Genomic DNA, 14,041 nt, shown 5'->3' with positions numbered 1-14,041 from the left:
AGGGATTGGTTCATGGATGAGCAGCTCCAGGAGTGAGATTACCCCACTGAGGGACCAGGAGGATCCATCCTGGACAGTGAGGGGCTGGAGCATGTCCAGGGCAGGGAACGGAGCTGGGAGGGGCTGAGGGAGCTGGGAAGGGGCTGGAGCCCCAGAAGGGGCTGAGGGAGCTGGGGGGGCTCAGCCTGGAGCAAAGGAGGCTCAGGGGGCCCTTGTGGCTCTCACAGCTCCTGCCAGGAGGGGACAGCCGGGGGGTCGGGCTCTGCTCCAGGAACAGGGACAGGAGGAGAGGGAACGGCCCCAGGCTGGGCCAGGGCAGGCTCAGGGTGGGCTCCAGGAGGAATTTCCCCATGGAAAGGGGGGTCAGGGATTGGCACTGCCCAGGGGGGTTTGGAGTGCCCATCCCTGGAGGTGTCCCAGGAACACCTGGAGGTGGCACTCAGGGCTCTGGGCTGGGAACAAGGTGGGGATCAGGCACAACTGAGACTTGGTGATCCTGGAGGGATTTTCCAGCCTCAGTGAATCTGGGATTCCATGAGCTACTCAGAGCAAAATTCACATATTTTGGGGATCTGAGCCAAAATTCCCCACAACTGCTCCACAGCCCCTTCCTCATCCCCTGGAGCTGGTACTGGAGGATCCTGTGTGCTGTTCCCTGCTCCCTATTCTCTGTTCCCTCTCCCCAGTTTCCTGTTTGCTATTCCCTGTTCCTGTTCCCTATTCCCTGTTCCTGTTCCCTGTTCCTATTCCCTGTCCCTGTTTCCTATTCCCTATTCCTGCTCCCTATTCCCTGTTCCCTCTTCTGTTTCCTGTTTGCTATTCCCTGCTCCCTATTCCCTGTTCCCTCATCCCTATTCCCTGTCCTCTATTCCCTGTCACTATTTTCCCTGTTCCCTGTCCCTATTCTCTGTCCCTGTTCTCTATTCCCTGTTACCCATTCTCTATTCCCTATTCCCTGTTCCTATTTCCTGGTCCCTGATCCTGTTCCCTATTCCCTATTCTCTGTTCCTGTTCCCTGTTCCTGTCCCTATTCCCTGTTCCCTATTCCCTGTTCCCCATTCTCTATTCCCTGTCCCTATTCCCTGTCCCTGTTCCCTATTCTCTATTCCCTGTCCCTGTTCCCTATTCCCTGTTCCCCATTCTCTATTCCCTATTCCCTGTCCCTATTCCCTGTTCCCCATTCTCTATTCCCTATTCCCTGTCCCTGTTCCCTATTCCCTGTTCCCCATTCTCTATTCCCTATTCCCTGTCCCTGTTCCCTGTCTCTATTCCCTGTTCCTGTCCCTATTCCCTGTTCCCTGTCCCCTTCCCTGTTCCTGTCCCTATTCCCTCTCCCTGTTCCCTATTCCCTGTTCCCCATTCTCTATTCCCTATTCCCTGTCCCTGTTCCCTGTCCCTATTCCCTGTTCCCTGTCTGTTTTCCCTGCTCCCTGCTCTCCTCCTCCCATCCCTCCCCACTCCAAAGAATTTAAAGGAGCATTTATATCCCAAAGTCCATGTTTACAGTTTCTAATGGAGTTCCAATTATGGGCTGGGGCAGCAGCTGCAATGGAGCCTGTCTCCAGAATTTATGGGCAGTGCAATCCCAACCCACCGATCCCTCAGGGAAGAACAGGAACATTTGTCTCCGGAGTCCCGACAGCGATTCCTCATGCTAATAGAGTCTGTGATCCAAGGGAAACAATCCTGCCCAGGGACAGCAGTGTCCCAAGGGATCCAGAAGGCTGGAGCAGAAGGCAACGGCTGCAAAAACTTCTGGGATACCCCAGGATTGAGGTGGGAGGATGAGCAGGGACATCCACGTCCCACCAGGAGAAGTAGGGAAAATCCCTCCTCTTGGAAAATCCCTTCCCTTCCTCTTGGAATATCTGAATTTAGGGATTGGCTCATGCCCCTGTGACAGCCCAGTTTTCTCCAGGCTGTTTCTCCAAGGGGAACCAGCCCAGCAGGGGCTTGGACAAAGGGCCCGGTGGCCTTTAGGACACCCAAAATTCAGATCTGCCCTGGCTGCCTTTTCCAGGCTGGATGAGCCCAGGTCTCCCAACTCCTCCTGCAGAGTCCCAGGAGAGGAACCCCAAAGCCAGCAGATCTCAGGAATATTTTGGGAGTAGAAACCTTCTCCTGATGTGTCCCTGCACAAACCAATTCATGGCAAATCCTCTGAGCATTCCCATGTTGAAGGGACAGTGAATCATCCCAGAATTCCAGGATGGTTTGGAAGGGACCTCAAAGCCACCCAGTGCCACCCCTGCCGTGGCAGGGACACCTCCCACTGCCCCAGGCCACTCCAAGCCCTGTCCAACCCCGAACAATTCCAGGGACCCAGGGGCAGCCACAACTGCTCTGGGCACCCTGTGCCAGGGCCTGCCCACCCTCACAGACAGGAACTCCTTCCCAATATCCCATCTAAACTCTCAGTGTCTCAATTTGAAGGATATAATTTATATTAAAGAGACATTTTTGACTCAATAGGGCCCATGAGGAGCAAGATTCCCAAATAAACCCTCCCCACTCTCCTCCAATCTCTCCCCCCAGGGCTCTGCCAGGCTGTAGAAGAGCAGCAGTGCTGGGACATCATCTCCATCTCCATCTTGATGACCTTGATTTTGCATGACAAGCTGCATATTAATTAATTAAAGAACAAGCCCAGCGTTCCTTGGAAAGGGCCATTCTTTTAATCCTGACAGGTAATTACAGCAGCAGAAATGATAAATCTTCCCAGGCACTGTTTGTCTTTAGGAGAGGCTTTAATTATGGATGTTTAAAGGCTGGAGGGAGCTGGGGATGTGTCAGGGGATGAAGGAAGGCTCAGGACCACCTGGAGTGCAACTCCCTGATCCAGCCCCATCCCTGCCTTTCTTCCCAATCTGTGGGAGGAATGCTCTGCTGAAGGAAGCAGGAGGGATGGGAACAGGCAAATAAAATCCACTGGAGAAATTCCTAACAGCAGGACAGAGCTCTGGATTCATTGCCATCATCTGTCACCTGGTAGGGTCTGAGGAGGGATCTCCCTTTTATGGGGATAATGGGGGAATCCATATTTATAGGAAAGAGGGAAAAATAAACCTGAGATATTCTCTGAGGAGTGGAAATCACAGCCGGGTTTCTCATGCACTGCTGCCCTTAAAATATCCCACAGGAATTCCAGCTCCTCCTGGTGTCCTCCAGAGGGAGAGGAAACCCCCAGCTCACTCAAGCCACTACCAAAGTCTTGGACAGGGCAGGATTTGGGGCTCTCTTTATCCAGCCAAGAATCTCCACAAAGCTGGAGGAGCTCCAGGAGCCCATCAGGGGCTGCAGGATCTCCACCAGCCCTGGACAGGGACCAGGCCCTGCTATCCTTGCATCCCATATCCCAGGTGACTTTTTAAGCTGCCATGGCCAAGTTCTTCCTTGTTTCTCACATACTCCTGCTCAGCCCTGAGAGGGAATTTGTCACTCTGGGAGGTGACAAATCCAAGTCCCCAAAGCCCTGGGACCAGCCAGGAAAGGCTTTGGCTCTGAGCTGGCCTGGGAAGAGCAGCGGGCCCAGTGGGCTCCTGCTGAGGAGGCAAGGCAGCCACCAACGCACAGAAAACGCGGGCGTGCCCAATTAAAGGCTCATTGGCATTTTCTGAGGAATATTTACCTGTCCCATCCCTGGAAGAGTCCAAGGCCAGGTTGGATGGGGCTCAGAGCAGCCTGGGACAGTGGGAGGTGTCCCATGAGTGGCACTGGATGGGCTTTAAGTTCCCTTCCAACCCAAACAATTCCATGTTGAACATTGCCCCTTCCTGAAAAATATTAAATCCACAGAGTTCCCTTTTGTTTTCTCTCCCATCTTTGCGATGATCACACACCAGAAACGGGATCATTCCCTCCACGTGCTGCTCCAAGGAGCTCCCGTGTGCCAGGACTCGCTGGAATTCCATCCCGTAACCGGACAGGAGGTGCTGGAGGATGGAGCAGGAGTTGGTGGGATGCAGGAACAGCCGGCCGAGGAGATGGTCCCGGCCCGACCCTGCGGCTCCGGGCATTCCCCGCCTGGCGTCGGGACGAGCCGAGGCAGCCGGCACAGCAGGAGGAGTCATTAGCAGGGCAATTAGCGCTCGCTCGGCTCGGAACGCTCATTAAGAGCAATCAGTCAATCAATCAGTCAGTCAATCAATGCTTTCCGCGGGAGGTGACAGCCGGGACAGCCCGCCATGGGGCCATTCCTGGTTTCTGCAGTTTAAAACTGGGATTAAGCACAAGGAGTGAGGAGCCTGCGATCAGCCAGAGCCCCGCGAGCTGCGGGAAGTGTTGGCGCAGGGATGAGGAGCCAGCCCCATCCCAGCTCCATCTGCGCTCCCCGGGAGGGCTGATCTCATCCCGGAAAAAGCCGGGCTCGGCTGCGGGAAAAGCAGTTCTCCCAGGCTGGCAGCGCGTGGAATCCCGGAGTCATGGAATGCTTTGGGTGGAAGGGACCTTGAAGATCACCCAGGTCCATGGGCGGGGACACCTTCCAAGGGATCCCGGCTGATCCAGGGAGGGGCCAGTGGGCTCAGATCCTGTGGAATCCACAAGATCCCCACTGTGGATTCCTGCAGCTCCATTCCCGGGGATGGCTCTTCCCTGGTTACCAATCCTAGATCCTGAATTCTGCTGGATCCTCATCCCTGCTGGATCCTGATCCCTGCTGGATCCTGATCCCTGATGGATCCCGATTCCTGCTGGACCCCGATTCCTGCTGGATCCTGAGCTTCCCATGCCCTGGTGGCGCTGCCCTCCAGCTTCTCCCTGTGCTCAGTGGCAGTACAGGACCCCTCCCTTTTCTATCCACAATTTCCAGACACAGCATTGAGACATGCCAGGAAAACTCCAAATTCCCTGCAAACCACTGGGAGGGTTCCCACATGGCTGAGAGGAGCCCATCCTGATGTCCCCTGGGGCCGTGTCCTGCCCTTGGACATTGTCCCGCCCATGCATGTGCCAAGGGAAGCATCCCTGGATATTTCTCCTGAGCCATAATCCCCCTGGAGCCACTTCAGTGCTCTTGGAACAGAAACAAAAGATCAATCCAAATTGGGAACCCTCTCAGTCCCTCCCTGTCCCCAAGCACAGGGAGGAGGGATGCAGTGTCACCAACCACGGTGACGTCCCCGTGAAACCCAGCTGGGGCTGAGCAAGGACGAGCCACCAGCCATGGACACCCCTGCCCTGGGCTTTTGTCCCCAGCCAGGGTGGCCACACCAAGATTTGAGGCTTTCAGGGGGGTTTGGTGGCCACTTCACTTGGGGTTTCTGTCCTGAGGAGGAGGGGACAGCTGTGCTCCTGTGCAGGGACGTTCCAGGGATGAAAGTGCTCCAGCGAGTCTGGAGCTGGTGAGACATTGCCATGGAAACAGGAGCTCCAGCACCTGAGCAGCTCTGGAGGGAGCAGAGAGGGGCAGGACAACAGGGGAGATGCTCCAACCTCAGCCAGGCAGGAGGAGGAGGAGGGAGGGAAACCGGGAAGAGAGGAAGCAGAGGAGATGGAAAAGGGAGGAGAGCTCTGCTGGGAGGGACAGAGGGACGTGGGGCCACCTGCAGCTCCTGTGTGACTTCATGGCTGGGAAAGAGAGAAGTGGCTGTCTCCTGAGGAGGTGATGTCCCCACGCTCGTCTCCTGCAGAGCAAACCCCACCAGTCCCGCAGCGTGTCCAGGGAAGGACGGATTGAGATCCAGAGGCACCCTGGAGGAAGGTCAGGGTCAGGTCTGTCCCTGCTGTGAGGACAATCATGCCAGGCAGACACATCCTGGTCCTCACCCCTCTCCTCATGCCAGGGATGTTCACCCTGGAGACCTTCCCAGCACCACTCCCATAAATCCTGTGGGAATGAAGCTGCTCCCGAATGCTCCAGGCTCAGTGGGAAATTCCATCTCTTCCTTCAGATGTGTTGAACCTCTCCCTGCTGGAATCACCTCGTTCCTCCCCCTTTCCCTCCCAGCCACAGCTCCCCCTTGCTCCTTATCCCACTGGATGTTCAGCTCTTCCAAGGATGCACCCACTGGAATAAGAACACCTCCCAGTCTTCTCTTTGAGGAGCTGAACAGATCAAACTCTTTCTCCTTTCCCTCCATCAAATCCTTTCTCCTTTCCCCCCATCCCTAAAAATAGAAAATAAAGGGATTTATTCTCCTTCTTCCCAAGCCTTGATCCTTATAAAGTTGTTTTTTATTCCTCACCTACATGAAAATTGCTCCCACAGGTGTTTGAGGGCTCGGAAAAGCAACAACTTTATCATTTAAGCATTGAAGGATTTCAAATCCCTCAATTATCCTCAATTCTGAGTGGATTGAAGGAGCCAAGGAGCAGCAGCTCCATAACAATCAACACAAAAGCAGCTTCCAAGTGTCTCTTTAATGTGGTTTTGTCCATGATCGTGGCAGGAAGATAAATTCTGGAATTTATTCCCTCTAATCCAGGCAGGCAGCAATTGATGGGTTTTTAGGAGGGTGAAAATGGCTGTGGGATGTTCCAATGTTTATGGGCTGCTAAATTTGATTTATAGGGAATTATCAGTGCTGCCATTGGGAAGGGTCCAGGGAGCTTAATATGATTTGCATTGATGAGATTAATATCAATTAACAGCTGCCAGGTTTGTGGAGCGGAGCTGAGGCCTAACTCCCTCTGGCTCCAGGTCCTGATTCCCACTGGCTCCAGCCCCTGATTCCCAATGGATTCAATTCCTGATTCCCAATGGATCCAACCCCTGATTCCCAATGGATCCAATTCCTGATTCCCAATGGATCCAGGTCCTGATTCCCACTGGCTCCAGCCCCTGATTCCCAATGGCTCCAGCCCCTGGTTCCCAATGGCTCCAGCCCCTGATTCCCAATGGCTCCAGGTCCTGATTCCCAATGGTCCAACCCCTGATTCCCAATGGATTCAATTCCTGATTCCCAATGGCTCCAACCCCTGATTCCCAATGGATCCAGGTCCTGATTCCCAATGGCTCCAGCCCCTGATTCCCAATGGCTCCATCCCCTGATTCCCAATGGATCCAACTCCTGATTCCCAATGGCTCCAACCCCTGATTCCCAATGGCTCCAACTCCTGATTCCCAATGGATCCAGCCCCTGATTCCCACTGGCTCCACCCCCTGATTCCCACTGGCTCCATCCCCTGATTCCCAATGGATCCAGGTCCTGATTCCCAATGGATCCAGCCCCTGATTCCCACTGGCTCCAGCCCCTGATTCCCAATGGATCCAGCCCCTGATTCCCAATGGCTCCAGGTCCTGATTCCCAATGGTCCAACCCCTGATTCCCAATGGATCCAGGTCCTGATTCCCACTGGCTCCAGCCCCTGATTCCCAATGGCTCCAGCCCCTGATTCCCAATGGCTCCAACCCCTGATTCCCAATGGATCCAACCCTGGCCGGGTTGGGAGTGAAGGGGATTTTGCTCTGCAGATGTTTGACCTCAAAGCCCACAAATCCCGAGGAGTTTGATTGGTTTTCTCTGGTCCCAGCCCCAGAAATCCCAGCTGTGCTCGGGCTCCCCTCAGTTAAGGGGATGCAGCTCCAGGGAAGGGCCCGGGATGGACACAGATTCCATGGGGTGGGGCGGGGGCAGTCCCGGGATGTGTCTGCTCTGCTCTGAGCCCAGAGGAAGGGGCAGAAGGGACTTCGTAGCTCCCGACCATTGTGGTGTTTCAGGGCCCTCTTGTGCCCAAATTTACAGAGAGGCTGAGCCCAGAATGCATCTCCTCGATGGTTTTGGGAAAAGGGAAGAAGCTTTTCCATTGAGACCAACCCCTCAGCGTGATCCTTAAACTCTGAAGATATAAAACCCCACAAAAAAAAAAAAAAAAAATTGGTTTAATGCTTTAAACACTGGGAGCTCTGGGCACGAAGGGTCCCCCATGGCTGAGAGGGAAGAGGGGACTCGTGATGCCTCCCAGTGACAATCGGGGTATGGGAGGAAGCAACAGGGCTGGAATTGGTGCCAGGAATGTGCCAGGAGACCCAGCTGCCCTGGCAGAGTGGGTGCAGCGTCCTGGCACGGGGTACCCAGGATTTGGGGTTGGGCCATTAGCAGGTGATTGAAGGTTCTGCTTCTTTTCCCTTCAGAACCTCTTGGCTCAGCAGGAAAATCCATCCCAGTCCTGTTCCAGGGCACCAAACGTTGCCCACCCCAAGCCCCGACGCAGGGGATGGAGGGGACAGGGAGGGGCTGTCCCCCCTCTCCAGCCAACACAACCCAGCACACACGGATGGAGGCTGGGAGGCTCCAGAGCCACTCTGCAGGCTGCCAGGGCCCAAGGACAGCCCAGTGGGGAGAAGACAAACTCAGAGGGATTCAGGAGATGAATTCCCAACATCCCTCTGACTCTCCCTGACAGGAATTCCTTCCCTGCCCCAGGGAATAATTTAAAACCTGAGTTACCAGGGTGGCAACCCAAAGTTTTATCACATGCCTTGTGTGAGAACTGTGTCCCAGCCTGGACCAGCTGCAGCTGGGACAGACTGGGATAGACTGGGGTAGGTTGGATGGAGATTGTGCATCAGCCAGGCTGGGGATGGATGAAAAACAGGGAATTTCCTTCCCAAATGAGGAGCACACCTGCCCAGGAGAGGGGAGTGATGTGCTCTGAGCTTGGAATCTGCTCCACACCCCTGGGAGAATGGAATGTTTTGGGCTGGGAGAGCTTGAAACCCACCCAGTACCACCAGGGACACCTCCCGCTGCCCCAGGCTGCTCCAAGCCCTGTCCAGGGATCCAGGGGCAGCACAGCTGCTCCGGGAATTCCATCCCAGCCGCTTCCCACCTCTCTCATGGAGACACATCCAAGGCTTGCACTCATCCAGCTGCTCCAAGAAATGAAGCCTGCCATGGCATCTGCAGACCCAGGCTGTGGTGGTGGCTCCACAGTGTCCCTCACCCTCCCTCTGGAGCACAGCTTTGTCTGGAATCTCTGCAGGGCTCCGGCCCTTCCTTGGCAGCACCATCACCAAACCATCGTGGTCCTGCTGCTTTCCTCCTCCCCACCTGGGGCAGTTTTCCAGCCCTAGGAGTGTTTTTGTGGAATATCCCCTTCCACCCCAAGGTATGGAGTGGCCATGGGCACAGATTTAAATGAAAAATATGCACAGGATGTTCCTGGTTTTCCATCCAGAGGTGAAGATTCCCTGCTCCCTGCAGACAGCCAGGAGCAAGCACCTTCCCAGGCAAGCACTGAGCCTCACCTAGGCTGATTAACAGGGTCTGGTTAATTGGGTTTCAGCCAAATGATGGAGGAGAAGGAAGAGTAATCACCTTTAACCACCACAGTGCAGATCCTTTAGTCAGCATCCTCTGGGTTTATCCTGAGCTGGCACCTGCTGGCTGCTGGGAAAGTTCCTCAATTCCAGAGGAATTCCAGCAAAGCCATTCATTGCTGGGGTCTCCAAGTCTTGGAAAATGTCTCAGGAGGAGGGGACTGAAACCAGCACCTGAAGAAGGGAGAGGATGGAGCCTGGTGTTCCTGGGAGCTCCAGGGGCTGCAGGGAGGGAAAAGGGGAAGGAGGCTTTACTAAAACGTCTGATGAGCCCTGGAGGTGGAGTGGAGCAGGGAGGTGCTGCAGGCAGCACATCAAAAACACCCTGCTGAGGACTGGGAATACTTCCAGAGGTGTTTTCCTGCTGGGAAAATGGAGCTGTGGTTCCTTGAGAGCATTTGCCCCGGGCAGGGGAAGCTCCTGCTGGCAGCAGCACTTTGGGATGGAGCAGTTCCCACTCCAGCAGGGTGAGGAACACTGAGGAGAGAGGGAAAAAGGGGGAAAGAGCAACTTCCTGAAGGTCATTCAGCCAGGCAGGGATGGGAGGAGGACCTGATGTCCTGAGGTGTCCCCAGGCCTTGCGACTTTCCATGGGCTCAGGTAAGACAACAGGAATAACAACAGAGCTGGAAAAGCAATAAAGCCCTAATCCTCACAATCCCTGCCTGATTTCCCTGCAATCCCATCCCTTCTGCATCCCAGAGGGATGGCTGGGACCTGCCTGGAGACAGAAATCAGGCTCAGCTCAAGCCTTGTCCTTGCCCACCTGTTTTCCAGTTTATTTTGAATTGGAAACATTGCCTCCATTTCAGTAAAAGCAAAAAATCCATGAGGAGAGGCTTCTCCAGTTCAGATTTTTTCTTACCTATGAGTGGGAAAAGGAGCTCCAGATCCTGGAAAATTGTTTTCCTATGGGAAAGAGTGCCCAGCACAGTCCTCTCTGAAGGAAGATGGAAAATCATCTCAGTGACTGAAGAGCAGAGCCCTGGGTGTCCCCCAGGGAATGAACACTTGTCCCCACTGCTGTCCCACAGAGCCACCAGGAACGAGACTGGGACAAATCCCACTGAGAGCTTGAGCCCTGTAAGGGGGAAAGGAGCCTTTTCCAACCTTTAATACTCAGGAATTCTGCTCGGGGGAGGGCCTTCAGTGACACCCACGGGGTGAGGAGGCTCAGCTGTCACCTGTGCCCTGTGCCTGGGGTCTTGTGGTGAAGCCACTGCAGGGGAACGTCACTCTCACTCCTCCTGCCCATCCTTGTCCCTGGACAAACAGGGACTAGGCAGGACACAGACTGCCTCAAAATCCTGGAAACCTCCCCAAAACCATGGGAAAACTTGCAACTACACCTGCAGTGAGGGTGTGATGCCAGCCTGGGATAGACCCAGCACGTGAGGAATTCCTGGGCACGGGGCGGGCTCTGAGCATCTCTGAGTGCCCTGTGGCAGCGCCCAGAAATTCCAGCCTTTCCCGGGATTTCCCTGAGGGTTATCAGCGGCTCAGATCGCCCCCGGACAGGGTTTGGTTCCCTTTATTGAGGTGTCAGCCCTTCCCAAGGGTTTTGGTGGTGCTTCAAGCGCGCTGTGGGAGCGTCCAGGTGTGGCTATAGAGCAGGAGGGTTTGGAAACACAGCCCTGAAGCGCCGTTCAGAGGATCCCTGCCCGGATTTACGGGAATTTGGGGAATTTTGGGCATTTCGGGGATTTTGTTCCGAGAGCGGAGCGCGACCCTCCAGCGCCCCCTGGCGGCCACGCCGCGGAACAGCCGCGACCCCCGGGAACACCGGGAATACCGGGAACACCGGGAACAACGGGAACACCGGGAATATGGGGAATATGGGGAATATCGGGAACACCGGGAATATGGGGAATACCGGGAACAGCGGGAATACCGGGAACACTGGGAACACCTGGAATACCGGGAATACTGGTAATATGGGGAATATGGGGAATACTGGGAATACCGGGAACACCGGGAACACCGGGAACACCGGGAATACCGGGAACACCAGGAACACTGGAACACCAAGACCACCGGGAATACCGGGAACACCGAGAACATTGAGAACACTGGGAACACCAGGAATACCGGGAACACTGAGAACATTGAGAACACCGGGAACACCAAGAACACCGGGACTGCTGAGAACACCGGGAACAGTGAAACACCAGGAACACGGAGAATACTGGGACCACTGGGATCACCAGGATCGCTGAGAACATCAGGAACACCGGGAACACCGGGAACACTGAGACACCCACGGCCTCCTGACTCCCGGGACCACCACAACCCCCGAGATCCCCACGACCCCGAGACATTCCAAACTCAGTGTGCGACTGTGAGCCCCGAGATCGCCGTGAGCCCCGAATCACTGAGAGCCCCAAATCACTGAGAGCCCCGAGATCACTGAGATCCCTGAGATCGCCGTGAGCCCCGAATCACTGAGAGCCCCAAATCACTGAGAGCCCCGAGATCACTGAGATCCCTGAGATCGCCGTGAGCCCCGAATCACTGAGAGCCCCAAATCACTGAGAGCCCCGAATCACTGAGATCCCTGAGATCACTGAGCCCCGAGATCGCCGTGAGCCCCGAATCACTGAGATCCCTGAGATCACTGAGCCCCGAGATCGCCGTGAGCCCCGAATCACTGAGAGCCCCGAGATCGCTGTGAGCCCCGAGATCGCTGAGAGCCCCAAATCACCGAGAGCCACAAATCACTGAGAGCCCCGAGATCACACTGAGCCCCGAATCACTGAGAGCCCCAAATCACTGAGAGCCACAAATCGCCGAGAGCCCCGAGATCTCTGCGTTGTGAGCCCCACAGTCCCCGGGGCTGCTGAGAGCCCAGGGACGCCCCCGAGCCCCGAGATCCCCGGACCGCCGAGCTTCCCGCAGGTGCCGCGCTGCCCGCAGCCGCCCCAGGTGTGCGGGACCCCCGGCTCCTTCGCCCAGAGCCGAGCGCCGCCCGTCCCGCGGGACCCCCGTGCCCACATCCTGCACCGGCACACACGCGTGTGCAAACACGCGAGGCACCAACATAGAGCCCCCACGTTAGGTGTGCAAACAAACACCCCCGCACACCTGTGTCACACACACACACCTGTGTCACACACACATCTGTGTCACACACACACCTGTCACTCACACACCTGTGTCACACACACACACCTGTCACTCACACACCTGTGTCACACACACACCCATGTCATACCGACACCTGTGTCAGACCTACACCTGTCACACACACACCTGTGTCACACACACACACCTGTGTCACACACACACCTGCGCCATACCTACACCTGTGTCACACAGAAACACCTGTGTCACACACACACCTGCGCCATACCTACACCTGTGTCACACAGAAACACCTGTGTCACACACACACACCTGTGTCACACACATATCTGTGTCACACACACACCTGTGTCACACACACACACCTGTCACACACACACACCTGTCACACACACACCTGTGTCACACAGAAACACCTGTGTCACACACACACACCTGTGTCACACACACACCTGTATCACTCACACACCTGTGTCACTCACAAACGCCTGTATCAATGCACACACACACCCCCACTCGTGATGAACCTGCACACCTTCTTGGGTTCATGCTACAGACACACGTGTGTTCATACACAGGTGCTCACACACACCTACACACACACACAGATGTTCACGCCTGCACACACACTCACGTGCACACACACACACACAGGTGCACAGTCACATACACACAGGTGCACACACACACAGAGGTGCACACACACACACACAGCTTTTCACACACACACATGTTCACACACACACAGCTGTTCACACAAACAGCTGTTCAAACACAGGTGCACACACACACACACATACAGCTGTTCACACACAAACACAGAGCTGTTTACACACACACACAGCTGTTCACACACACACACACAGCTGTTCACACACACACATATACAGCTGTTCACACACACACACAGGTGCACACACACACACACAGAGCTGTTCACACACACATACACAGCTGTTCACACACACACAGGTGCACACACACACACACACACACACACAGCTGTTCACACACACACACACACACACACAGAGGTGCACACAGAGCTGTTCTCACATACACACACACACAGGTGCACACACAGACATGCTGTTCTCACACGCACACACGCACACACACACACACACAGGTGCACACACAGACACGCTGTTCTCACACACACACACACGCTGCTCTCTCACACACACACGCACACACGCGCATACACACACTGTTCTCTCACACGCACACACACACACGAACACGCACACGCACACACACACACGCTGTTCTCTCACACACACACACACACATGAACACACACATACATACACGCTGTTCTCTCTCACACTCACACACACACACGAACACACACACACACACACACACACGCTGTTCTCACTCACACTCACACACACACACGCTGTTCTCTCTCTCTCACACACACACACACACACACACACACACACGCACACGCACACACACACACAGGTGCCCACGCGCGTGCGTTACGCACGCACGCACGCTGACGTCACTCACGCACGCTGACGTCACTCACGCACGTCCCTCCCGGGGCTGGGGGTGGAGCCTGTGCCGGAGTGGGCGGAGCTCCCGGGTGCGCGCGCGGCACGGGGGCGGGACCGGGGCGGGGCCGGGGCTGTCCGGGGGGCGGGGCCTGAGGCGGCGGGCGCGGAGCCGTTCCCGGTCCCGGTCCCGGTC

General features: G+C 55.5%; 1 protein-coding gene across 1 annotated transcript; it reads right to left on the bottom strand.

Annotated features, from left to right (window-relative positions):
• Positions 1 to 1,362: 1,362 nt before the first annotated feature.
• Positions 1,363 to 14,028, bottom strand: LOC146765233 (uncharacterized). Its single transcript, XM_085562145.1, has 2 exons — positions 12,446 to 14,028; positions 1,363 to 12,411 (listed from the first exon to the last, which is right to left on the bottom strand). The coding sequence occupies exon 2, from the start codon at positions 7,745 to 7,747 to the stop codon at positions 6,683 to 6,685; it is 1,065 nt and encodes a 354-aa protein (XP_085418271.1). The 5' UTR covers positions 7,748 to 12,411; positions 12,446 to 14,028; the 3' UTR covers positions 1,363 to 6,682.
• Between the last annotated feature and the right edge of the window lie 13 nt (positions 14,029 to 14,041).

Source organism: Lonchura striata, chromosome 27 (assembly GCF_050655825.1).
Source record: "Lonchura striata isolate lonStrDom1 chromosome 27, ASM5065582v1, whole genome shotgun sequence".
Lineage (NCBI taxonomy): Eukaryota > Metazoa > Chordata > Aves > Passeriformes > Estrildidae > Lonchura > Lonchura striata.
The sequence above is the reverse complement of the archived record's forward strand: the minus strand, read 5'-3'. Positions and strand labels throughout refer to the sequence as shown.